At 44.4% G+C, this 27,830-nt stretch overlaps 1 protein-coding gene across 1 annotated transcript in view; it reads right to left on the bottom strand.

Annotated features, from left to right (window-relative positions):
• Positions 1-27,830, bottom strand: part of LOC138638537 (saxiphilin-like) — a 160,193-nt gene that overhangs the window by 43,368 nt on the left and 88,995 nt on the right. Inside the window, exons 14-15 of the mRNA XM_069727917.1 lie at positions 14,289-14,330; positions 10,865-11,029 (exon numbers count right to left, since the gene is read on the bottom strand). Of these exons, the coding sequence (XP_069584018.1) occupies positions 10,865-11,029; positions 14,289-14,330 (207 nt within the window). The remainder of the gene's footprint in view (positions 1-10,864; positions 11,030-14,288; positions 14,331-27,830) is intronic.

Raw genomic sequence — 27,830 nt, 5'->3', positions numbered from 1 at the left:
GAGAACGGTGTCCTTGAGGCCGATGGAGCGGAGCATAGTGAGGAGGAGCTGATGATCCACAGTATCAAATGCTGCAGAGAGATCCAAGAGAATTAGCATGGAGTAGTGACCATTAGATTTAGCTGTTAGTAGGTCATTAGAGACTTTAGTGAGGGCAGTTTCAGTAGAGTGTAAAGAGCGGAAACCAGATTGAAGAGGGTCGAGAAGAGAGTTATCTGAGAGATAGCGGGTAAGACGGGAGTGGACCAGGCGTTCGAGGAGTTTAGAGATGAAGGGAAGATTAGAGACAGGTCTATAATTAGCGGCACAGTTTTGGTCGAGGGATGGTTTTTTAAGTAATGGATGTATGATGGCATGCTTAAATGAGGAGGGAAAAATACCGGAAGTGAGGGAAAGGTTGAATATTTTTGTTAGGTGAGAGGTGACAGCCGGGGAAAGGGACTGGAGGAAATGTGACGGAATGGGGTCACTGGTGCAAGTGGTCGGGCGAGAAGATGCAAGGAGCCTGCTTACTTCTTCTTCTGTAACTGGTTCAAAGTCAGAGAGTGAACTAGATGCAGTTCTAGATGCATTTCTAGAAAAGAAGGCACATGGTTTCATCACCGAGCCATCAGAACTTCTTTGCGACAAAACAGCCCCTGCTCCAATCTCAAAAGCATCAACCTCGACCTGAAACGGGAGCGAAACATCTGGCTGGCACAACACAGGGGCAGAAGAAAAACGACGCTTCAACTCCTGAAAAGCTTCCACAGCCACAGAAGACCAATTGACCACATCAGCACCCTTCTTGGTCAAATCAGTCAACGGTTTAGCAACACTAGAAAAATTACTGATGAAGCGACGATAAAAATTAGCAAAGCCCACGAACTTTTGCAGACTCTTCACAGATGTCGGCTGAGTCCAATCATAAATGGCCTGGACTTTAACAGGGTCCATCTCGATAGTAGAAGGGGAAAAAATGAAACCCAAAAATGAAACCTTCTGAACTCCAAAGAGACACTTTGACCCCTTCACAAACAAAGAATTCGCACGAAGGACCTGGAACACCATTCTGGCCGGCTTCACGTGAGACTCCCAATCATCCGAGAAGACCAAAATATCATCCAAATATACAATCAGGAATTTATCCAGGTACTCTCGGAAGATGTCATGCATAAAGGACTGAAATACTGATGGAGCATTGGAAAGCCCGAATGGCATAACCAGGTACTCAAAATGGCCCTCGGGCGTATTAAATGCTGTTTTCCATTCATCGCCCTGTTTAATACGCACAAGATTACACGCACCACGAAGATCTATCTTGGTGAACCAACTAGCCCCCTTAATCCGAGCAAATAAATCAGACAGCAGCGGCAAAGGGTACTGAAATTTGACTGTGATCTTATTAAGAAGGCGGTAATCAATACAAGGTCTCAAAGAACCATCCTTCTTGACCACAAAAAAGAACCCTGCTCCCAATGGTGACGACGACGGGCGAATATGACCCTTCTCCAAGGATTCCTTTATATAACTCCGCATAGCAGCGTGCTCTGGCACAGATAAATTGAACAGTCGGCCCTTAGGGAACTTACTACCAGGAATCAAATTAATAGCACAATCGCAATCCCTATTAGGAGGTAGGGCACTAGATTTGGGCTCATCAAATACATCCCGGTAATCCGACAAAAACTCCTGGACTTCAGAAGGGGTGGATGACGAAATAGACAGAAATGGAACATCACCATGTACCCCCTGACAACCCCAGCTTGACACAGACATAGATTTCCAATCCAATACTGGATTATGGACCTGTAGCCATGGCAACCCCAAAACGACCACATCATGCAGATTATGCAACACCAAAAAGCGAATATCCTCCTGATGTGCAGGAGCCATGCACATGGACAATTGGGTCCAGTACTGAGGCTTATTCTTAACCAAAGGCGTAGCATCAATTCCTCTCAATGGAATAGGATACTGCAAGGGCTCCAAGAAAAAACCACAGCGCCTAGCAAACTCCAAGTCCATCAAACTCAGGGCAGCGCCTGAATCCACAAATGCCATAACAGAATAGGATGACAAAGAGCAAATCAGAGTAACGGACAAAAGAAATTTCGACTGTACCGTACCAATGGTGGCAGACCTAGCGAAACGCTTAGTGCGCTTAGGACAATCGGAGATAGCATGAGTGGAATCACCACAGTAAAAACACAGCCCATTCCGACGTCTGTGTTCTTGCCGTTCAGCTCTGGTCGAAGTCCTATCACATTGCATAGGCTCAGGTCTATGCTCAGATAATACCGCCAAATGGTGCACAGCTTTACGCTCACGCAAGCGTCGATCGATCTGAATGGCCAAAGACATAGACTCAGTCAGACCAGCAGGCATGGGAAATCCCACCATGACATCCTTAAGGGCTTCAGAGAGACCCTTTCTGAAAATTGCTGCCAGGGCACATTCATTCCACTGAGTGAGCACAGACCACTTCCTAAACTTCTGACAATATATCTCTACCTCATCCTGACCCTGACACAGAGCCAGCAAGATTTTCTCTGCCTGATCCACTGAATTTGGTTCATCATAAAGCAATCCAAGCGCCAGAAAAAACGCATCAACATCACGCAATGCCGGATCTCCTGGCGCAAGGGAAAATGCACAGTCTTGAGGGTCGCCACGTAGCAAAGAAATAATGATTTTCACTTGTTGAACAGGGTCACCTGAGGAGCGAGGTTTCAAAGCAAGAAACAATTTACAATTATTTTTGAAATTCAGAAACTTAGATCTATCCCCAAAAAACAAATCAGGAATTGGAATCCTAGGCTCTGACATCGGATTCTGAACCACAAAATCTTGAATGTTTTGTACCCTTGCAGTGAGATTATCCATACAAGAGGACAGACCTTGAATGTCCATATCTACACCTGTATCCTGAACCACCCAGAGGTAAAGGGGAAAAGAGAGACAAAACACACTGCAAAGAAAAAAAAATGGTCTCAGAACTTCTCTTATCCCTCTATTGAGATGCATTAATACTTTGGGCCACCTGTACTGTTATGACCTGGTGGTTAGGACAATAATGGACCTGGTGGTTAAGAGCACACGGAATGACCTGATAGTTACTAATAATACAGGACCAGCTCTGGGACGTGGGAACTCTGCTGACTGCAATCCCTAATCCTATCACACACACTAGAAATAGCCGTGGATTGCTCCTAACGCTCCCTATGCAACTCGTCACAGCCTAAGGAACTAGCTAGCCCTAAAGATAGAAAAATAAAGCCTACCTTGCCACAGAGAAATTCCCCAAAGGAAAAGGCAGCCCCCCACATATAATGACTGTGAGTTAAGATGAAAATTACAAACACAGAGATGAAATAGATTTAGCAAAGAGAGGCCCGACTTACTGAATAGACAGAGGATAGGAAAGGTAACTTTGCGGTCAGCACAAAAACTACAAAAAGACCACGCAGAGGGCGCAAAAGACCCTCCGCACCGACTCACGGTGCGGAGGCGCTCCCTCTGCGTCCCAGAGCTTCTAGCAAGCAAGACAAAAATCAAAATAGCAAGCTGGACAGAAAAATAGCAAACAAGAGAAAAACAAGCAGGAACTTAGCTTCTGCTGGGAAGACAGGTCACAAGAACGATCCAGGAGCGAACTAGACCAATACTGGAACATTGACAGGTGGCATGGAGCAATGATCTAAGTTGAGTTAAATAGAGCAGCCAGCTAACGAATTAACCTCGTCACCTGTGGAAGGAAACTCAGAAGCCGCAGCCCCACTCACAACCACCAGAGGAAGCCCATGGACAGAACCAGCCGAAGTACCATTCATGACCACAGGAGGGAGCTTGACAACAGAATGCACAACAGGTGTGCTCTGGATGAAGATGAAGGTCTTTAACTAGAGACGTCACCGGTGAAATAATGCACTGTATACTATATACAGAGATCCTATGTATAATGTAAAAGGTGATCACTGCATTATCTGTGCAGTGACACTATATACAGAGCTCCTGTGTATAATGGCACTGGTGATCCCTGTATTACCTGTACACTAACACTATATACAGAGCTCCTTTGTATAATGTCACAGGTGATCACTGTATAACATGTACACTGTACACTATGTACAGAGCTCCTGTATATAATGTCACTGGTGATCACTGTATTACCTGTACACTGACATTATATAAAGAGCTCCTGTGTATAATGTCACCAGTGACCACAATATTGTCTGTACACTGACATTATATACAGAGCTCTTGTGCATAATGTCACTGGGGATCACTGTATTACATGTACACTTACCTGTACACTGACACTATATGCAGAGCTCTTGTGCATAATGTCACTGGTGATCACTGTATTACCTGTACACTGACACTATATACAGAACTCATGTCTATAATGTCTCCGGTGATTATTGTCTTACCTGTACACTGACACTATATACAGAGCTCCTGAGTATAATGGCACTTATGGTAAGATTAGTAATTTTTTTTATTAATGATCAGCATTGTAGTATTTGGGCACTATGTGTTCTGGCCATGGTGTATGTGGTATTATTCAGTCACTAAGTTGTGTTAATATGTGGTCTGGTCTGTTATGATCCGGTGACCTTGGAGCCGCGTGAAACTTTCTCTGGAGTAGGTGGAACCTGTACTGACCACAAATCCTGAACTGACACCGCAACTAGAAGTAGCTGTGGGGTGTGCCTAACAAACCCTAGACACCTCGACACAGCCGGAGGACTAAATACCCCTATAGATGGAAATAGGAATTCTACCTTGCCTCAGAGCAGAACCCCAAAGTATAGGCAGCCCCCCACAAATATTGACTGTGAGAAGGAGAAGAAAGACACACGCAGGCAGAAAACAGGATTTAGCAAAAGAGGCCACTCTAGCTAAAAAGGAAAGGATAGGACAGAATACTAAGCGGTCAGTATTAAAACCCTTCCAAAAATATCCACAGCAGATAATACAAAAAATTCCACCATCTAACTAAAGACGTGGAACGTATATCTGCAACTCCTGAGAATCCAACAAGACTGAGAAAATACTGACACAATCTAAGCTGGAAAAGAAAAAAAGAAATGAATAGCACTGAATTATCAAGCACACAGCCTGTGTGCCACAGAAACCAAACCAGAGACTTATCTTTGCTGATTTGGCAGCAAGGCAGGAAGAACCAGACAGAGGTCTAAAACCTCCCAACAACCAAGGACAACTGGCAAGGACTAATGAATCCTGCAAACCTAAATACCCCAGTCAGAACTGCAATTAGCAGATACACCTGACCAGGACTGCAATCCAGGGACAACTGCATTACCACCTACAACCACCGGAGGGAGCCCAAAAGCAGAATTCACAACAGTACCCCCCCTTGAGGAGGGGTCACCGAACCCTCACCAGAGCCCCTAGGCCGATCAGGACGAGCCAGATGAAAGCCACGAACCAAATCAGCAGCATGGACATCAGAGGCAAAAACCCAAGAATTATCCTCCTGGCCATAACCCTTCCATTTGACAAGGTACTGAAGCCTCCGCCTCAAAAAACGAGAATCCAAAATCTTCTCAACCACATACTCCAACTCCCCATCAACCAACACAGGGGCCGGAGGATCAACAGAGGGAACAACGGGCACCACATATTTCCACAACAAAGATCTATGGAAGACATTATGGATAGCAAAAGAGGCCGGAAGCGCCAATCGAAAAGACACCGGATTAATAATCCCAGAAATCCTACAAGGACCAATAAACTGAGGCTTAAACTTAGGGGAAGAAACCTTCATAGGAACATGACGGGAAGACAACCAGACCAGATCCCCAACCCGAAGCCGGGAACCAACACACCGACGACGATTAGCAAAACGTTGAGCCTTCTCCTGAGACAACACCAAATTGTCACCACATGAGCCCAAATCTGCTGCAACCTGTCAACCACAGAATCCACACCAGGAAAGTCAGAAGGCTCAACCTGCCCAGAAGAAAAACGAGGATGAAAACCAAAATTACAAAAGAAAGGCGAAACCAAAGTAGCCGAACTAGCCCGATTATTAAGGGCAAACTCGGCCAATGGCAAGAAGGCCACCCAATCATCCTGATCAGCAGACACAAAGCATCTCAAATAAGTCTCCAAAGTCTGATTAGTTCGCTCGGTCTGGCCATTTGTCTGAGGATGAAATGCAGAAGAAAAAGACAAATCAATGCCCAGCCTAGCACAAAAGGCCCGCTAAAACCTAGAAAGAAACTGGGAACCTCTGTCGGACACAATATTCTCCGGAATACCATGCAAACGAACCACATGCTGAAAAAATAACGGAACCAAATCTGAAGAGGAAGGCAATTTAGGCAAAGGCACCAAATGAACCATCTTAGAGAACCAGTCACAAACAACCCAGATAACCGACATCCTCTGGGAAACCGGAAGATCAGAAATAAAATCCATAGAAATATGCGTCCAGGGCCTCTCAGGTACCGGCAATGGCAAAAGCAACCCACTAGCACGGGAACAACAAGGCTTGGCCCGCACACAAGTCCCACAGGACTGCACAAAAGAACGCACATCACGTGACAAAGAAGGCCACCAAAAGGACCTACCAGCCAAGTCTCTGGTACCAAAAATACCAGGATGACCAGCCAATACAGAACAGTGAACCTCAGAAATCACTCTACTAGTCCATCTGTCAGGAACAAACAGTTTCCCCCTGGACAGCGGTCAGGTCTGTCAGCCTGAAATTCCTGAAGAACCCGTTGTAAATCAGGGGAAATGGCAGAAAGGACCACCCCTTCTTTCAGAATGCCGACCGGTTCAAGGACCTCAGCAGAATTAGGCAAAAAACTCCTAGAGAGGGCATCAGCCTTAATATTCTTAGAACCCGGAAGATACGAGACCACGAAATCAAAACGGGAAAAAAACAAGGACCATCGAGCCTGTCTAGGATTCAGCCATTTGGCCGACTCGAGGTAAATCAGATTCTTATGATCGGTCATGACCACAATACGGTGCTTAGCTCCCTCAAGCCAATGTCGCCACTCCTCAAACGCCCACTTCATAGCCAACTCCCGATTGCCGACATCATAATTGAGTTCAGCAGGCGAAAACTTACGGGAAAAGAAGGCACATGGTTTCATCAAGGAACCAACAGGATCCCTCTGAGACAAAATGGCCCCTGCCCCAATCTCAGAAGCGTCAATCTCAACCTGAAACGGAAGAGAAACATCCGGTTGGCGCAACACCGGAGCAGAAGTAAATCGGCGTTTAAGCTCCTGAAAGGCAGAGACAGCCGCAGAGGACCAATTCGCCACATCGGCGCCTTTCTTCGTCAAATCGGTCAAGGGTTTAACCACGCTGGAGAAGTTAGCAATGAAACGGCGATAAAAATTTGCAAAACTCAAAAATTTCTGAAGGCTCTTCACGGATGTGGGTTGAATCCAATCATGAATGGCCTGAACCTTAACCGGATCCATCTCCATAGATGAGGGAGAAAAAATGAAGCCCAAAAAAGAAACCTTCTGCACCCCAAAGAGACACTTAGACCCCTTCACAAACAAAGCATTGTCACGAAGGATCTGAAATACCATCCTGACCTGTTCCACATGAGACTCCCAATCATAGGAAAAAATCAAAATATCGTCCAGATATACAATGAAGAATTTATCAATATAAGTCCGGAAGATATCATGCATGAAGGACTGAAAAACAGATGGAGCATTAGTGAGCCCGAATGGCATCACAAGGTATTCAAAATGGCCTTTGGGCGTATTAAACGCAGTTTTCCATTCATCACCCTGCTTAATACGAATAAGATTATATGCCCCCCGAAGGTCAATCTTTGTAAACCAACTAGCCCCCTTAATCCTAGCAAACAAATCAGAAAGCAAAGGTAAAGGGTATTGAAACTTGACCGTGATCTTATTCAAGAGGCGATAATCAATACAGGGTCTCAAGGAGCCATCCTTCTTAGCAACAAAAAAAAATCCCGCTCCCAACGGTGAAGAAGATGGCCGAATATGCTCTTTCTCCAAAGACTCTTTAACATAACTCCGCATGGCGGTATGTTCAGGCACAGACAGGTTGAAAAGTCGGCCCTTAGGAAACTTACAGCCTGGAATCAAGTCAATCGCACAATCACAGTCCCTGTGCGGTGGAAGGGAACTGGACTTGGGCTCATCGAATACATCCTGAAAATCAGACAAAAACTCTGGAATTTCAGAAGAGGAAGAAGAGGAGATTGACATCAAAGGAACATCATTATGAACCCCCTGACAACCCCAACTAGTCACAGACATAGACTTCCAATCCAACACAGGATTATGTACCTGCAACCACGGAAAACCCAGCACGATAGCATCATGCAAATTATGCAACACCAGAAATCGACAATCTTCCTGATGGGCTGGCGCCATGCGCATGGTCACCTGTGTCCAAAACTGGGGCTTATTTTTAGCCAAAGGTGTATCATCAATGTCCCTTAAAGGAATAGGGTTCTGCAAAGGCTGCAAGGGAAAACCACAACGCCTGGCAAACTCAAAGTCCATTAAGTTCAAGGCGGCGCCTGAATCCACAAACGCCATGACAGAAAATGATGACAATGAGCAGATCAAGGACACAGATAACAGAAATTTAGGTTGTACAGTACTGATGGTAAATGAACTAGCGATCCTCTTTGTCTGCTTAGGGCAGACTGAAATGACATGAGAAGCGTCGCCACAATAATAACACAACCTATTCTGACGTCTGAATCCTTGTCGTTCCGTTCTAGACAGAATCCTATCACACTGCATTGGCTCAGGAATCTGCTCTGAGGACAACGCCACAGCGCGCACAGTTCTGCGCTCCCGCAAGCGCCGGTCAATCTGAATGGCCAGAGACATAGAATCACTCAGACCGAAAGGCGTGGGAAACCCCACCATAACATCTTTAACAGATTCAGAAAGACCCTTTCTGAAAATTGCCACCAAAGCATCATCATTCCATTTAGTCAACACAGACCATTTTCTAAATTTCTGACAATACAATTCTGCCGCCTCTTGACCCTGAGACAGGGCCAACAAGGTCTTCTCCGCTTGATCCACAGAATTCGGTTCATCATATAATAATCCTAAAGCCTGAAAAAAGGAGTCTACATTAAGCAAAACCGGATTCCCAGATTCCAGGGAAAATGCCCAATCCTGTGGATCGCCACGCAGCAGGGAGATGACGATTTTAACCTGCTGAATGGAATCACCGGAGGATCGAGGTCTCAGAGCAAAAAACAGTTTACAGTTGTTTTTAAAACTCAAAAATTTGGACCTGTCACCAAAAAACAAATCAGGAGTAGGAATCTTCGGCTCTAAAACAGGAGTCTGAACAATATAATCAGAAATACCTTGTAGCCTAGCAGCAAGCTGGTCTACACGAGAAGCTAATTCCTGAACATCCATGCTAGCAAAAGACTCCTCAGCCACCCAGAGAAAAAGAGGGAAGAGAAGAAAAAGCAGACTGCAGAAAAAAAAATGGCTCAACACCCTTCTTCTGAGATGCATTTAACTCATTATGGGCCAGTTGTACTGTTATGATCCGGTGACCTTGGAGCCGCATGAAACTTTCTCTGGAGTAGGTGGAACCTGTACCGACCGCAAATCCTGAACTGACACCGCAACTAGAAGTAGCCGTGGGGTGTGCCTAACAAACCCTAGACACCTCGACACAGCCGGAGGACTAAATACCCCTATAGATGGAAATAGGAATTCTACCTTGCCTCAGAGCAGAACCCCAAACTATAGGCAGCCCCCCACAAATATTGACTGTGAGAAGGAGATGAAAGACACACGCAGGCAGAAAACAGGATTTAGCAAAAGAGGCCACTCTAGCTAAAAAGGAAAGAATAGGACAGAATACTAAGCGGTCAGTATTAAAACCCTTCCAAAAATATCCACAGCAGATAATACAAAAAATTCCACCATCTAACTAAAGACGTGGAACGTATATCTGCAACTCCTGAGAATCCAACAAGACTGAGAAAATACTGACACAATCTAAGCTGGACAAGAAAAAAACAAATGACTACCACTGAATTATCAAGCACACAGCCTGTGTGCCACAGAAACCAAACCAGAGACTTATCTTTGCTGATTTGGCAGCAAGGCAGGAGGAACCAGACAGAGGTCTAAAACCTCCCAACAACCATGGACAACTGGCAAGGACTAATGAGTCCTGTCCTGCAAACCTAAATACCCCAGTCAGAACTGCAATTAGCAGATACACCTGACCAGGACTGCAATCCAGGGACAACTGCATTACCACCTACAACCACCGAAGGGAGCCCAAAAGCAGAATTCACAACACTGGTCACTGTGTGACAGTATTTGTCCCTTGTATGTGGTATTATTGTTCATTTTAAAAATTGTATGTGACACATTCCCTTAAAGAAACATAAATAAAAATATACCTAAAAAGAGTATTGAATATTTTAACAAATATTTAATAGGTTAGAGTAGAGCAGGGCCCTGGCAAAAGAGTCTACCTAGTCGTGGTAGTCGTGGTGGCTTTTTAAAAATAATCTTTTAGCCTAAACAAAAGCTGCTAGTTATGTTTGTGGTCTGGTGTTAGATGGGAACTGATAATGTGTGATGACGTGGTGCACATGTGGAGTTTTTCTAAGAGTGGGCAGTGGGACTGTGGAAGATTTGAGGGTTTGTAGGCGGAGCTGGGGTGAAGCCTGGGCAGAGTCTCAAGGGGGCCCAAAAATGTTGCCAGTATGGGGCCCCGAAATTCCTGGTGGTAGCCCTGCAGATGTAGGGCATATACAGCTGATGCATATGTACAGTTAATACAGATGTACACTATTTACAGCTGATATAAATATAAACTATTTTCAGCATATACAGCTGATACTCACCAATGTCACAATTTTTGGATTCCTTATAAATTAAGGCGTGAGGTATTTTCCATCCAGCGTTGTCAGTAACACTGGTGTGACAGGACTTTTTGCCTTGAAGATTTTTCCATGTGATATCTTTATCCGTCTTCTTTACTAAGGCTACAATTCTGTTTGAGCCAAACTCTGCATTACAAATATATTGTGAAGTAAATATAGGGAATTTGTAAAGTACCTCAATCATCTGTATCTTTTCATATGGAGAGAATATAGTGGCAAATACTTTTGCAGATTTGCCACAGATTTGCCTTCTGCAATGTAAAAAATGACATTTGTGGCTTGGAATATTTCAACATGTGTTCTACTGCATTCAGTGGTTGGACAAATTGTGTCAGAGTGAGACGATCTTGGCTCCCTGGACATAATAAGGTGATGCTACATTTGCATAAAATAACTTCTCCGCAAATCCAATTTCCCCAGAAAAAAGCGTGAACAGCTAAATTCGAATTTTGCCTGATCCACTCATCTCTAGCTACTGGGATATGCTAGCAGCTCATAGGACCCTCAGCGAATGTCGGACCTGCTGTTGATGATCTATGCAAAGTATAAGCAGGGATAGCATTAGGGGCAGGCAGACTAGGCAGCTGCCTAGGGCCCCCGCTTCCCCAGGGGCTACCAGCCAGTGGTGTGTGGGTAATAGCAGCACACCGCATGGCCGCTATGGGGCCCGGGATTCAAGGGGCCTGATAACAATACAGTAGAAAGTGATTTGGAGGAGAGAGCATCAGATGATGCTCCCTCCCCATCATTTCCCTGAGTCTCGGACACTGCGAGTGCGCAATGACGTCACTTCATTGTGCACTATGCTGTGTGCTGGGCATTGGAGCTGCTGAGATGCTCTGCAGAGCCTGGAGCAGCTGGGGAACAAGGAGGAGAGGTGAGTATTTAATTTATTTCTCTTATATATCAATGAGTACGTAGTGGCTATAGCCCTGTAGGACGCATTGTATTCTATGAGGGGGCGTACATTATATTCTATGAAGTGGGCTGCATTATATTCTATGGGGGGTGGCATTATTCTTTATGGAGGGTCTGCATTATACTCTATGAGGGGGCTGCATTATACCCTATGAGGGAGCTGCATTATACCCTATGGGGGGGCTGCATTATATTCTATGGGGGGCTGCATTATACCCTATGAGGGGGCTGCATTATATTCTATGGGGGCTTCATTATACTATATTGGGGCTACATTATATTCTTTTGGGGTGCTGAATTATGCTCTATGGGGGTGTATTATACTCTGAGGAGGTGGATGCATTATACTCTATGATGGGCTGCATTATACTCTATGATGGGGCTACATTATATTCTATGATGGCGACTGCATTATATTCTATGGGGGAGCTGCATTATATTCTATGGGGGGCTGCATTATACTATTTTTTTTAATCAGTATTCATTATGCAAAGTAGGGGGCAGGTCACTGAGGGAGCAGTGATGCATTAGCAGTGTTATGAATATATAATCAGAGCACCACATACACCAACCCTGTCTTAGGACACGAGTATATCATTAACACAAAACTAAAAATAAAGATTAGGTAGGTTACTATGCACAATCTTGCTGACAGGTTCCCTTTAACAATACTGATATAAAATATTGACCATACTGAATGTGTGAATGTGGCCGTCACAGGTTTACACACAGAGGAACCAGAAGACCGCACTGTTTGATTTCTCCTACTACTGCACTTCTTAGAATCACTTCACCCTAATATTAAACAGTGCAAGTTTCTTTTAGCAGTGCAGGGGTTAATCTGTTTCAGTTGAGAGCTCCTGGAAGCTTTCTTGGCTGATGCTCTTAGCTGTTCAATATTGACCACTTCCCTCTCCTCTCGTTGCTTGGGTTTTCCTGAGCACGCTCAGGTGGTCTCTGAGCATTTGCTAGTGCTCAGAGATTTAGTTTTTCTCAACGCAGCTGCATGATTTACAGCTAGCTGCAAGACAGCTTGAATACATGTGGGGAATTCCCTAGCAAAGCCACCAGGCAACCCCCACGTGTACTCAGGCTGACTAGCAGCCGTAAATCATGCAGCTGCTTAGACAAAAACTAAATCTTCGAGCACTAACAAATACTCGGAAACCTGAGGAAAACCTGAGCAATGAGTATACTCATCACTAATACTCACATGTGGGGCGGTCCGATCCAAGGGGTGTTGCTCTTCTTGGTCCGGCACCTCCAATCTTCTTACGATCGCCGTCCTCCTCCTGGGTTTGTGTGGATGACGTGTCCCTGCGTCATCCACAGAGGTCTCCTTAGTTTTGTGCTGCTGCGCAGGCGTACATCTCTGCTCTGTTGAGGGCAGAGCAAAGTACTGCAATGCCCAGTCAAAGAGTCCCGACGCCGAACCAATAAGAGCGACAGCCCTTGGACCAGACCGCCACACAGGTGAGTATACTAAATGTTATTTTTCTTCTCTTACAGGTCATATTGGGGGCTTATATGCAGCATTATAAAATGCGGTATACCCGCCCTGAAAGATGGTGGCCGTAACTCATATCGGTCAAACCTGGCCTCTGGCAATCAAGAAATGCTAGAGATAGCTTACATGCTGCATGGTTCAGGAGCTTGGAGGAGATTGGTTGAGGAGTAGTTTGGTGGATTTATCTGGTGACTGTTGCTTGGTCTGATTTTGCACAAATCCATTTCTTCAACTTCTTTAATTTTTCTCTTCCTTCACTCCTCGATGTATCCCTCTGTTCTTTGTGTGAGCTTATTTCTAGGATTGGTATTTTCCTTAATTCCTGTAAGTATTCCCTTGTTAGTCTGGTTGATGTATTCCCATACATTACTACTCCCCACTTCCCTGGCTGAAGGAGAACAGACTTATGGTGAACTCAGGAGCTCAGCCAGGTGCATGGCCCCGGCGTCTTCACCATTAGAAGTAATCCATGGAGCAGTGATAGATAGGATGCCCTCTAGTGCTAAGGACAGGTAGGTGCCCCTGGTGCTGGGATACCTGACAACAGAGTTGTGACAGTGGCCTGTAACCCTTATAATCATAATGTGTTGTTATGGTTTTCCACTGTGTCCTTAAAAAATATTGTCTGTCCGTGATTTTTTTTATAAGCTGTCCAGAAAAAATTAAAAGTCAGGTTGGCCAACCTGGAACTATTAGATATTTTTTCATCAGATATGGTCTGTCTAGTTAATTTTTTTTAACTTCTATTTTTTAGTGGGCGATACAATACAGACATAACTAACGACCTTATATAACTCTGCAATTCAGAACAATTGTGACATGTTCAGCGCAGACTGATACATCTGGGAGTGATGTTCTGGTGTAAAGTGGAAGGTTTTATGTCAGTGATATCAGGTGATCTATAACTGCAGTATTCACTAGAGCCTGTACTGTACCTATATTACGTATACTGCATGTTACCTGTATATTCTGCCCCAGGTATCTGGCACGGGATCAAGTCATCTACCGAAAAAAAGAAAAAACAGAGGTAATTTTTATAAATATCTATATAAAAACTAGCTGTATAGTATGTTTTAACATTTACAAAGATTTATAGGCATACTCCCCAAAACATAAATAAAACATAACAAAAAAACATTTATGGTATTTATCTAATATATAATGTGTGTATGTATGTATGCTGAATGTGTGTATGTATGTATGTGTGTATGGTGTATGTCCGTGATTGGCATCTGCACTGTCGCAGCTACAGCCACAAAATTTTGCACAGTCACACGTCTGGTCCCCGAGAGCATCATAGGCTATGTTGTGAGGTGAAATTTTAACCCCGCGCTTTCCAATTCATCAAACAATTTTGCCCCTATCTACATAATGGGAAAAAGGAAAAGTGTTGGAGGCAAATTGACAACTGCCAGATGTGAACAAGGGGGACTTAAAGAATGAGAGTGATGGCGCCAAAGAGTATATACCATACAGTTGCTAAGGTGGGGCCCCGACATGGGATACTCACCACACGGGGATATGAACACACACACAAAATGCGCCACACACTACCACGTGCTTCAACACATATACTACCCTCAGGAAGAACAGTAAAACAGATGCTAGATGCCTGCGTTAGTGAATACAACTTATTGAGCCGCTTGTACCCACCCCGCACTGTCTACAGATACTGCAGCAGCCGCCATACAGTCACAAGAACCGAGAGTGCATCCCTCCAACAAGCACGACACATTTCAGACCATGCTAAAGTTTGATTTTACCCGCTCTGAGCCTCCCTACAGTCTGCAAACAGACACACGATGTCCACAAACCAGACATCTTCACTCAGGACGAGCTCCCATACAAGCCTCCCTAGCAAGTCTTCCTCAAAGAATTCTGCTGCTCTCGCCTGTGCAGAAGCTGAGGCGACAAAAGTAAGATCCTCTTTCGCTGCGCAAGAGAAGCAGATCAAGAAGCAGAACGAGCACGTCTGCAAGCCGATCGCAAAGCAGATCAAGCACGCCTGCAAGCAGATCGAGAAGCGGATCGAGCATGCCTACAAGTGACTTTGGAAAGACTTACTGCAGACAAAGAGACAGCAGCCGGAATAGCCAAGGCTGAATTCTTAGAAGCAATGGAGTTTCCTGAATCTGAGAGAGGCAGCGACGTACTTGGACCAAACCTAGATCGACAGGATCCAACACAACGCTTCTCAGAATATGTTTACCAACATCCCAGAATAGACGACAACCTTGATCCATTACACCAACCAGCCTATGCAGATTATCAGAGATCCTTCCTTGAGCCACAGTACTGGAAGCTAGAAAATATGGTACAGAATGACATCGACCACAACTACCGCCCACAGAACAGAAGGTACAGCCTCCAACCAGACTGAAAGGGACACACTTCGCATCAGAACCTTATTATACAGACCATCCTGAGCCAGAAGGTCCTACTAGGTATGAGGATGCACCACACACACTGCATGCCAACAGTACTCCAGCTTATGTTGGTGCTAACCCACTCACTATGAATTTTGCGAAGTTCTTTTCTCGCCGGGTGCTGGTGACCAAAGGACTTGTAAAATTCACAGATCGAGCTGAGAGCAATAGAGCATGTCGAGCATCATTCCGTAATGCCATCAAAGACTTTGATCTTTCCAGTAGTGAAGAGTTAGATCTAATGGTAAAGTAGCTTGGGAACGAGTCTGCCGAATATGCCAAAAGAATCAGAAACATTAACATAAAGTACCCACACACGGGCCTCTGTATGGTGTGGGAGAGACTTGATGAATGTTATGGGTCAGTAGAAGTTATAGAAAATGCTTTGCATAAAAGAATTGATAATTTTCCCAGAATAGTGAATAAGGGTTATCAAAAGCTCAGGGAACTGAATGACTTGTTAATGGAGGTACAGGTTGCTCAAGCAGAAGGAGACCTGCCAGGGTTGGCATTCCTGGACACTGCCAGAGGTGTCAACCCAATTGTTCAAAAACTCCCATACAACCTACAAGAGAAGTGGGTCAGTCATGGATCCTGTTACAAACAGACTCATGAGGTCTAATTTCCTCCTTTCAAGGTGTTTGTAGACTTTGTTACTCAACAAGCAAGAGTTAGAAATTACCCCAGTTTTTATTTCACTATGTCCTGTAGCACTGCCCCTGATGTCAAACCCTGTAAAACACAGTGACAGTTCACAAATCTAATATTACCTCCACAGGGTTTCCTTACAGGGTAAGAAAGTCCTCTCCAGAAGAAAACAAACCTCAGGATCTTAGCAAACACTGCCCCCTACACAAGAAACCACATTCTCTGCTAAAATGCAGAGCCTTCAGGGAGAAGTCTCTAGAAGACCACAAAGGTTTCCTCAAAGAAAACAAGATATGTTTCAGATGCTGTGCGACGACCTCGCACTTCGCCGAGAACTGTGAAACCAGTGTGAAATGCGAAGAATGTGGTAGCATGGAGCACAACACAGCTTTACACCCTGGACCACCTTCAGGCATATCGTCGCAACTAGAAGAGTGTGGTGAAAGGCCAAGGGGCACCGATGTAGACACCCCAGTAGTCACTTCTCAGTGTACAGAGATCTGCAAGGAACTTGTAGCAGGAAAATCCTGCTCGAAGATCTGCTTTGTCAGAGTCTACCCAGCAAGCCACCGGGATAAGGCAATCAAGGTATATGCAGTCTTGGATGATCAGAGCAACAGGTCTTTAGCCAATTCCTTTCTCTTCGACACCTTCAACATTGCGGGCCTCGGTTCTCCTTACCCCCTTGAAGACATGTGTGGGTACTGTCGAGATGGCGGGGAGAAAAGCAACTGGATTAAAGGTAGAGTCTATAGATGGTCAAACCTGCATAGCCTTGCCATCAATACTGGACCGCAACCAGACTCTTGACAATAGGTCCGAGATACCTACACCAGAGGTAGCAGCTCACCATTCCCATCTGAAGCGTATAGCCCATCTGATTCCGGAACTGGATCAAGAAGCTCCGATTGTCTTACTCCTCAAAGAGACATACTATGAGTCCATAAAGTTAGAGGACAGATTAACGGCCTAGAGAAAGCCCCACATGCACAGAGACTTGACCTGAGATAGGTCATTGTAGGAGACGTCTGTTTAGGTAGAGCACACAAGCCGACCTCAGTCAGCAGTATGCTCACCAATACTGTTGAAAATGGACATCCGTCTCTCTTCCAGCCATGTAAGAGTAGCTTCCTGATAAAAGAGTTGCTACACAATGCTCCTCAACCTTGTCCGCTAGCTGATCCTTCCTAGGAAGACCACACATGTGACGGTGGGCAAGATCATATAGGGTGCACAGTTTTCCACAGAACAAGAGAAGACAACAAGGTAGCAATGTTCATAGAAGACAGACTGTTTTTGGACATCATGGATCGAGAGACAGTAAGAGATGAGTCAAAGAGTTGGATAGATCCTCTACCATTTAAACCCCACAGGCAATGCTTATGCAACAACAGAGAACTTGTCTACGGTCGATTTGTCTCCCTCACATGCAAACTGCAGAAGGCACCTGAAACGAGAGAGCACTTCTTTGACTTCATGGAGAAATTGCACCTGCGCTTCAAGATTCTGAGGAATGTTGGTATTTACCCATTTTTGGTGTGTATCATCCTAACAAACATGGCCAGATAAGAGTAGTATTTGACTCAAGCGCCAGATATGAAGGTGTCCCACTCTTTCTGTCTTGCCCAGACCTCAATAAAAGACTTCTAGGAGTACTTCACTTCCGCAGAGATGCAGTGGCATTTATGGATGACATACAACAGATGTTTCATTGCTTCCTTGTCAAAAAATAACATAGAAACTATTTGAGATTCTTCTGGTACCGTGATAATGACCCCTACAAAGACATCGTGGAGTATCGGATGAAAGTGCACATCTTTGGGAATGGCCCTTCTGCTGTCACCATCTACGGCCTTAGACATTCAGCCAGAGAGGGTGAAGAAAAGTACGGGTCGGATGTTAGAGCATTTGTGGAGAAGGATTTCTACATGGACGACTGCTTGAAATCCACACCCAAGGATGAATCGGCAGTTAGTCTCCTAAAAAGGCCCAAGAAATGCTCACTTTGTCCAATTTGAGGTAGCTTTTCCCTCTCAAGATTACTCAACTGATCTAAAAGACTTGGATTTAAACACAGACTCCCTTCCCATGCAACGGAGCCTTGGTTTGCTCTGGAATTTGAAGAGAGATGCAATTACCTTTCGAATCAATGGAGAGAAGCCATTCACGAGTAGAGGCATTCTGTCCGTGATAAACAGCTTGTACGATCCTCTAGGATTTGTAACCCTTGTAACTATCCAAGGTAAAATGATGTTGAGAGACTTCACCCAAGAGATGTCTGAATGGGATGATCCGCTTCCCATGGAGAAGAGAGATTTGTGGGCAAGATGGAAGAAATCTTTTGAAGCCTTGTCAAATCTTTACGTGGCACATCCATATGCTTCTGTACCATCAACAGAAGTCAGGACGCAAAGGCTTTGTATCTTCTGCGATGCCTCAACCAAAGCGATTGCAGCAGTAGCATATCTAAAAATACTGACATTAAAGAACAATGCCATGTAAGGCTTGTTATGAGCTGGACAAAACTGGTGCCAGTCCGTAAGCACACAGTAGAGTTAGCTGAACTTATCTCAACAGAAATTGCGCAGGAAATCAAGGATGTTGAGTTCTACTCAGACAGCAAAATAGTGTTTGGGTACATTTTCAATGAAACTCGACGCCTTTTTGTTTATGTCAGCAATCGGGTGCTAAGGATCAGGAGATCCACTTGCCCTAAACAGTGGCCCTATGTGTCCACACACCACAATCCTGCAAACCACGCAACTAGATCTGTTGAATCAAGACACCTTAAGGACATAACCTGGTTTACGGGCCCTGCATTCTTATACCGTTCGACTCCTTACAGTGACGAGTCAGACACCTTTGAACTGGTAGATCCAGATGCAGATGGGGAAATCCGCCCTCGGGTATCTATTCTACATACAATGACTTCAGACAATTACCTCAAATCCCACCGTTTCAGCAGGTTCTCCACCTGGAACTCACTTGTTCATGCCATCACTTGTTTAATTCATGTGGCTCAGTCTTACAAGTCAACATCACTTGCCAGTCAGAAGCATTGCAAAGGCTGACAATACTGCTAGCATGCCTTTACCATTCCAAACCTAGAAAATGCCAGACCCTTGACTGCACTTTCTAGTGATGCTGAAGATCCAACCATTCTCACTCCCATCATGTTACTCACTCAGAAAACCAATGCTCTCAGCGCTCCACTGGGAGAATTCAGCAACAAGGACCTTTACAGACGTCAATGGAGACAAGTTCAAAGTCTCTCCAATATCTTCTGGGATAGATGGAGAAAGCAGTATCTCTCCACCTTACAGCCTAGGAAGAAGTGGCAGATCAACAAGCCGAACATCAAACTCTGTGATGTTGTACTTATGAAAGACAGCCAGTCACACGGAAATGAGTGGCCACTAGGCATCATCACCACAGTATTCCCAAGCCAGGACACAAAGGTGTGCAAGGTCAAGGTTAAAGTGTGGAAGGCTGGGGAGAGTAAACCATTCCTCAGACCAGTTGCAGAACTAGTTTTATTGTTTTTGCCAAAAGAGCAAGTAAGTGGCATCAGTTAATGCCAAGCGGGGAGTGTTCTGCCCTCTGAATATAGGGCAATATGTTTGTATTTATGTACTGGTTAGTTGGTTATAGCACCATCTAGTGGTTCAGTTTGCTATCCTGAGTAAAGCATATCTGGTAAGATTAGTATATCTGTTCTTGCAATGCAGTATTGTACAGAAATATGATTAACTGTATAGCAGTCAGTATATAGAAGATGTGATTATACAGCTGTGTATTTCCATGTAGTTTGCATCATACTGTGTACTTTCCTGTTAATTATAAGTGTTAGCTGTGTGATGATTTGCCCAATACTTACCTATGTTGTTTGTATGCTTATAGTTTTACCCCATGCTCTATACCTGTTTCACCAATAAACTAGTTAGAATACATAGAACAGTCTGCTTATTTGGAAGACAGAAAGTGGTTTATGCTGTATGTCAGATTGCACACTGTGTCAACGTGTATAAAGGCAGAACAGTAAGGAAGCGGTTAATATCTCAGGCCTGCCAAATTTAGTAGGGTGTGATAGTCCTCATGAGAACTCACTGAAAAAAAAAAGACTTGTTGAGGGGTGTGACTAAGCTGAGTGGATGCAGCGAGTATCATAACTTTTTATGCAGTTATCTATTCTGCTATTTTCTGTCATGTAAGAAATGCCTACATTTATGTATGGTACCTCTATATTCATTAAGGGTATAAATAAACGTGGCCTTCATTTTCTCTTTTGGGGACTGTTAGATATCACAAGACTTTGTATTTTTTTCATCATTACCAGTACTGAATGAATACCAGAAACTTTTAAGTTAGAACTACTCTCAGGGCCAGCCTTAGGCTGAATGGTGCCCTGTCCAAATTTGTCCTTTGTTGCCCATAACAGTAAAAGTTTGGGGTCTGTACCGAACACCTACTGTTCAGATTTGGCACTCCGAATATGGAGTGTTTACCACGCTGTCATCTGCATGACCATGCGAGAAACACTGGTGGCTCTGATTGGCGGTAAAAAAAGGTGCAGTTCATCTGACAGCCAGCAGCTGTGATCGAAGGTAAAACGTTTAACTCCAGTCACTGAAGCGTAATCAGCTGATGAGTGAGTGCTACTCCCATCATCCTACGCCTGGTGCCACTAATAACAGGCGGTGGATGATGGGAGTATTCATCAGCCAGTGCCTGCTCTATAAATAAATAAAAAAAAAATACTTGGGGTCTGTTCTAATTTGATAACCAGCATGGCAAAGCTGACAGCCGCGGGCTGAAACCTTCAGCTGTCAGCTTTATCATGGCTGGTTATCAAGAATAGAAGTGTCCCCACACTGTATTTTTTTAAATAATTTACAGTGCCTACAAGTAGTATTCAACCCCCTGCAGATTTAGCAGGTTTACACATTTGGAATTAACTTGGCATTGTGACATTTGGACTGTAGATCAGCCTGGAAGTGTGAAATGCACTGCAGCAAAAAAGAATGTTATTTCTTTGTTTATTTTTTTTTTAAATTGTGAAAAATCTTTTCAGAGGGTCATTTATTATTCAACCCCTCAACCCACCAGAATTCTGTTTGGTTCCCCTAAAGTATTAAGAAGTAGTTCAGGCACAAAGAACAATGAGCTTCACATGTTTGGATTAATTATCTCTTTTTCCAGCCTTTTCTGACTATTTAAGACCCTCCCCAAACTTGTGAACAGCACTCATACATGGTCAACATGGGAAAGACAAAGGAGCATTCCAAGGCCATCAGAGACAAGATCGTGCAGGGTCACAAGGCTGGCAAGGGGTACAAAACCCTTTCCAAGGAGTTGGGCCTACCTGTCTCCACTGTTGGAAGCATCATCCGGAAGTGGAAGGCTTATGGAACTACTGTTAGCCTTCCACGGCCTGGACAGCCTTTGAAAGTTTCCTCCCGTGCCGAGGCCAGGCTTGTCCGAAGAGTCAAGGCTAACCCAAGGACAACAAGGAAGGAGCTCCGGGAAGATCTCATGGCAGTGGGGACATTGGTTTCAATCAATACCATAAGTAACGTACTCCACCGCAATGGTCTCCGTTCCAGACGAGCCCGTAAGGTACCTTTACTTTCAAAGCGTCATGTCAAGGCTCGTCTACAGTTTGCTCATGATTACTTGGAGGACTCTGAGACTGACTGGTTCAAGGTTCTCTGGTCTGATGAGACCAAGATCGAGATCTTTGTTGCCAACCACACACGTGACGTTTGGAGACTGGATGGCACTGCATACGACCCCAAGAATACCATCCCTACAGTCAAGCATGGTGGTGGCAGCATCATGCTGTGGGGCTGTTTTTCAGCCAAGGGGCCTGGCCATCTGGTCCGCATCCATGGGAAGATGGATAGCACGGCCTACCTGGAGATTTTGGCCAAGAACCTCCGCTCCTCCATCAAGGATCTTAAGATGGGTCGTCATTTCATCTTCCAACAAGACAACGACCCAAAGCACACAGCCAAGAAAACCAAGGCCTGGTTCAAGAGGCAAAAAATCAAGGTGTTGCAGTGGCCTAGTCAGTCTCCTGACCTTAACCCAGTTGAAAACTTGTGGAAGGAGCTCAAGATTAAAGTCCACATGAGACACCCAAAGAACCTAGATAACTTGGAGAAGATCTGCATGGAGGAGTGGGCCAAGATAACTCCAGAGACCTGTGCCGGCCTGATCAGGTCTTATAAAAGACGATTATTAGCTGTAATTGCAAACAAAGGTTATTACACAAAATATTAAACCTAGGGGTTGAATAATAATTGACCCACACTTTTATGTTTAAAATTTATAAAAATTTAACTGAGCAACAAAACTTTTTGGTTTGTAAGATTTATGCATCTGTTAATAAATCCTGCTCTTGTTTGAAGTTTGAAGGCTCTAACTTATTTGCATCTTATTAAACCTGCTAAATCTGCAGGGGGTTGAATACTACTTGTAGGCATTGTAAATAAATAATTAAAAAAAATGGTGTGACAACCAGTCAACTAAAGCAGACAACTGGGGGCTGGTATACTCAGGTTTGTAACAGGCCATGGATATTGGGCCTCCCAGCCTAAAAATAGCAGCCCGCAGCCACCCCAGAAAAAAAAGTGTGTCTATTAGATGTGCCAATGCTGGGGCTTTGCCTGGCTCTTCCCATTTGCCCTGCGGCGGTGGCAAGTGGGGTTCATATTTGTGGGGTTGATGTCACCTTTGTATTGTCAGGTAACATCAAATCCAAAGGGTAGTAATGGAAAGGCCTCTATAAGATGCCTATCCATTACTAACCGCATAGTCATATTGTTAATAAAAACTCCCAGAATAAAGTCCTTTATTAAAATTAAAATAAACACCGTTTTCCAAATTTATTTAAAAATAACAAACACAGTTATAGTCGCCTTATGCCCATTCCATTGAAGCCCTGGCTTTCTGTAAAAAAAAAACAAAAAAACAACAACAATATACCTGTCTGTCATACTGTCCCATGCTGTAATCCATGTATGTGGTAATTGGTTTTCAACTTGGATGGTGTCAGGATTCGACCATTAGAGATGAATATTTCAATTTTCAGCTCAGATTACGATCGCCGTATTTGCAATATTCACCGAACGCCATTGGAGTCAGTGGGAGTACAGATGATAGGTTCAGAAATGATCGTTGAACTTAAAATAAACACAAATATGGCATGAATATGGCCAATTTGGATTCGGTCATGATTTTCCTAACATATTTGATCATCTCTAGCGACCATCCAGGCTTAAAACCATGGTAGAATGAGTTGCTGTGAGTGCAGGGTCAGTGACTAGCTGTGATCGCAGGTCACTGAGGCAGTGTTCCCAGCTCACTTTAGTGTCAGTTGGGCTGATGAACTGCAGTGACCTCAGTGTGAAATCGTGAGAAAAAGTTTCTCATTGCAGCGCTGAGCTCGCTGAGTTCACAGCAGTTTAGCATGAAAAATTTCTCACCCTTCTGAATGGGGTGCAGGTTACCCAAACCGAACCTTTTTCAAATGTTCAGCTGAACTCGCTTCACCCGAACATCCAGGGATTCACTCATCACTATTCCCTATCAGTATGTGTTTGGACTTTGGGGGAAAGCTAGAAAACCCAGAGGAAACCCACGCAAACACGGGGAGGACATACAAACTCCTTGCAGATGTACTTGGCGGGATATGAACACAGGACCACATTGCTGAAAAGCAAAGGTGCTAATCACTGGGCCTACATGCTTCCATCTATCTAAAGAACAGAGTCCTGGGACGTCACTGAGGAGGTGGATGGAATTCCCATATAAATTAATAAGAAATCCGACCACATCTATACTGAAAAAGGCTCATATCACAGCTGCTATTAGGGCACCCCTATCATTGTAGAGTGAAGCAGATCCTATTTCTAGGACCACACTTACTATACATTTATAACATATCCTGTGGATACGCCAAATATGTATAAAATAGGAATGCACCTTTAGGCTTCCTGATTAGGATATGCTATGGATGAGAATATACAAAATACAAAACTTCTAATAAGAATAACACTTCAGAGTCTATAAAGAAAAGACCTTGCACTCAACTTAAATGCTCTGGTGAGATTTTAATGTAGTACCCATAAACGTTTCGGTCCAACAAACAGGACCTTCATCAGTTACGTACTGTAAGGAAAATAGGAGAGACAACCGTGTTGTAGGATTCCGCGTCTGCTTCTCGGCACTCATCTCCTTTCATCTCACCAGTGGGATTAGGTCCCTGGTTCTACGTTATCCTAAGAAGCTGCGTTCAGTGTGCTCAGAGACATGGTTGTCTCTCCTATTTTCCTTAGGCCATGTTCACACGTTCCTGATTTCCCTGCTGTTTTTTCTGCACTAAAAACCGCAGCTCTTGGCAGAAAACGCAGGTCCTTTTATTGGTGCGTTTTTGGTGCGTTTTTTGATGCGTTTTTTAGTGCGTTTTTTATGCAGTTTTCTATGCAGAGTCTGTGTGTTTTCTAGGAAGTTTTTAGGGGTTAAAATGGCTGAAAATACCCTAACCCTACCCCTACCCCTAACCCTACCCCTAACCCTAACCCTACCCCTACCCCTACCCCTAACCCTAACCCTACCCCTAACCCTATTCTAACCTTAGTGGAAAAAAAAAATTCTTTATTTTTTTATTGTCCCGACCTATGGGGGTGACAAAGGGGGGTGTCATTTACTATTTTTTTTATTTTGATCACCGAGATAGGTTATATCTCAGTGATCAAAATGCACTTTGGAACGAATCTGCCGGCATTTTGGAAGATGGCGGCGCCCAGGGAGAAGACGGACGGACACCGGGAGGCCGGGTAACTATAAGGGGGGGAGGTGAGGGCACGGGGGGGGGCGTCGGAGCACGGGGGGGTGGCATCGGAGCATGGGGGGGTGGGATTGGGGCACAGGGGGGCAGCAACACTGCAGCGGTTCTGCACCACAAACCGCAGAAAACCCGCAGATATTTTTTTCATCTGCGGGTTTTACTGCGGGTTTGACCTCACAATGGAGGTCTATGGGTGCAGAACCGCTGCAGTTCCGCAAAAAGAAGTGACATGGTACTTCTTTTTTACCGCAGCTGTTCAGCGCGGCTTTTTTAGTTAATTCCCGCATCATGTGCACAGTGGTTCCTTTTTTTCCATAGGGTACAGTGTACTGTACCCTGCATGGAAAACAGCTGCGGAGCCGCAGCGGCAAAATCGAGGCGGTTCCGCAGTAAAAAACGCACTGTGTGAACATGGCCTTACAGTACGTAACTGATGAAGGTCCTGTTTGTTGGACCGAAACGTTTATGGGTACTACATTAAAATCTCACCAGAGCATTTAAGTTGAGTGCAAGGTCTTTTCTTTATATACTACAAGGTGTGGGAGCCTACCTTTGCACCAGTAGCAGTTGTGCACATGTGCTTTACCATTAACACTTCAGAGTCGACCCTAATATTAAATATAATACTGTTTACTAAGAGGTTGCATCTAAATCTAGCTTGTATGATACTGCCTGCTGATCTGTTGTAGCTAAGGGTACCGTCACACAGTGCCATTTCGATCGCTACGACGGTACGATTCGTGACGTTCCAGCGATATCGTTACGATATCGCTGTGTCTGACACGCAGCAGCGATCAGGGATCCTGCTGAGAATCGTACGTCGTAACAGATCGTATGGAACTTTCTCCCGCTGTCATCGCTAGATCGGTGTGTGTGACACCGATCTAGCGATGCGATCTAGCGATGCGTTCGCTTGTAACCAGGGTAAACATCGGGTTCCTAAGCGCAGGGCCGTGCTTAGTAACCCAATGTTTACCCTGGTTACCAGCGTAAATGTAAAAAAAACAAACAGCACATACTTACATTCCGGTGTCCGTCAGGTCCCTTGCCGTCTGCTTCCCACACTCACTGACTGCCGGCCGTAAAGTGAAAGCAGAGCACAGCGGTGACGTCACCGCTGTGCTGTGCTTTCGCTTTACGGCCGGCAGTCAGTGAGTGCGGGAAGCAGACGGCAAGGGACAGATACCGGAATGTAAGTATGTGCTGTTTGTTTTTTTTTACGCTGGTAACCAGGGTAAACATCGGTTACCCGGGGACCTCGGCATCGTTGGTCGCTGGAGAGCTGTCTGTGTGACAGCTCCCCAGCGACCACACTACGATTTACCTACGATCACGGCCAGGTCATATCGCTGGTCGTGATCGTAGGTAAATCGTATAGTGTGACGGTACCCTAAGTCTATCGTGTGTGTACTGCCTGCTGAAACCCTGGATGTAAACATATATGCCCTATGCTATGTGTAACATGCATTACTGATTATAATGCCCATATCAGTTACCACCCGCATTCTACATACAATGAACGTGAAATATTTCTAGACTACCTACATTGGGATCACCATCCTGTAGAATGTAAGCCCGTCCTCTCCCCTCTGTATCAGTCTGTAATTGTAAAATAAATAATAATAATAATAATAATTGGGATCAGTTCACACGTCTGTTATACACATAGGGTATGAACTCATTGCATTCTTTGGGGCTGTTCACACAGGAGCAGACTAGTGATGAGTGAGTATACTCGTTGCTCGGGTTTTCCCGAGCATGCTCGGGTGAGTTCCGAGTATTTGTGACTGCTCGGAGATTTAGTTTTCCTTGCAGCAGCTGCATGATTTGCAACTGTTATACAGCTTGATTACATGTGGGGATTCCCTAGCAACCAGGCAACCCCCACATGTACTCAGCCTGTCTAGCAGCCATAAATCATGCAGCTACGTCAACAAAAACTAAATCTCTCAGCAGTCACAAATACTCGGAGACCACCCGAGTGTGCTCGGGAAAACTTGCTCATTACTAGAGCAGACATATCATTTGTGCAACCTTTGCAGCCACACAGGAACCCAAGGGATAAACGGACCCATTTCTACCTCCAAAACAAATGGAATTATGCATTATGATGACTTCTTGAGCTGCAAAGGGCCCATGTATTATTCTTGCACAGGGGCCCTCTTCTGCCATTGCCCACCAGTGTGTTCAGATATCCATTTTTTCATCCGATTTGCGAAACAAGCTTACTGGGTCATTTAAAAAACGGATAGCCCACGGAAATCATCCATGTGTCATCCTAGTACAGCATGTTTTTTTTGTCGTTGTCTAAAGGGCTGGAGAAGCTTGGGAATGTATATATTGTTTATTTCTAATGAGAAAAAAAGGATGCAGCAGCTGATAAGAAAACGGCGAGTTTTTTCTAATATGTACCAAAAAGTAGACTTCTAAATAAGGCTTTAGCTATCTAACATTTATGGGAGGTTTAAATGGGTTTTCTGTTTTCAGGAAAGTCCCAGGTGCAGTTTGTTGTAACAAAAACAAAATGTGCCTTTGGGATCATTCCCACATCAGTTTTTTTTTAAGCAATAGATTTTA

This window comes from Ranitomeya imitator, chromosome 5 (genome assembly GCF_032444005.1).
Source record: "Ranitomeya imitator isolate aRanImi1 chromosome 5, aRanImi1.pri, whole genome shotgun sequence".
In the NCBI taxonomy this organism is placed as follows: Eukaryota; Metazoa; Chordata; class Amphibia; order Anura; family Dendrobatidae; genus Ranitomeya; species Ranitomeya imitator.
Note: the sequence above shows the minus strand (reverse complement) of the source record. Positions and strands in the feature narration are given on the sequence as shown.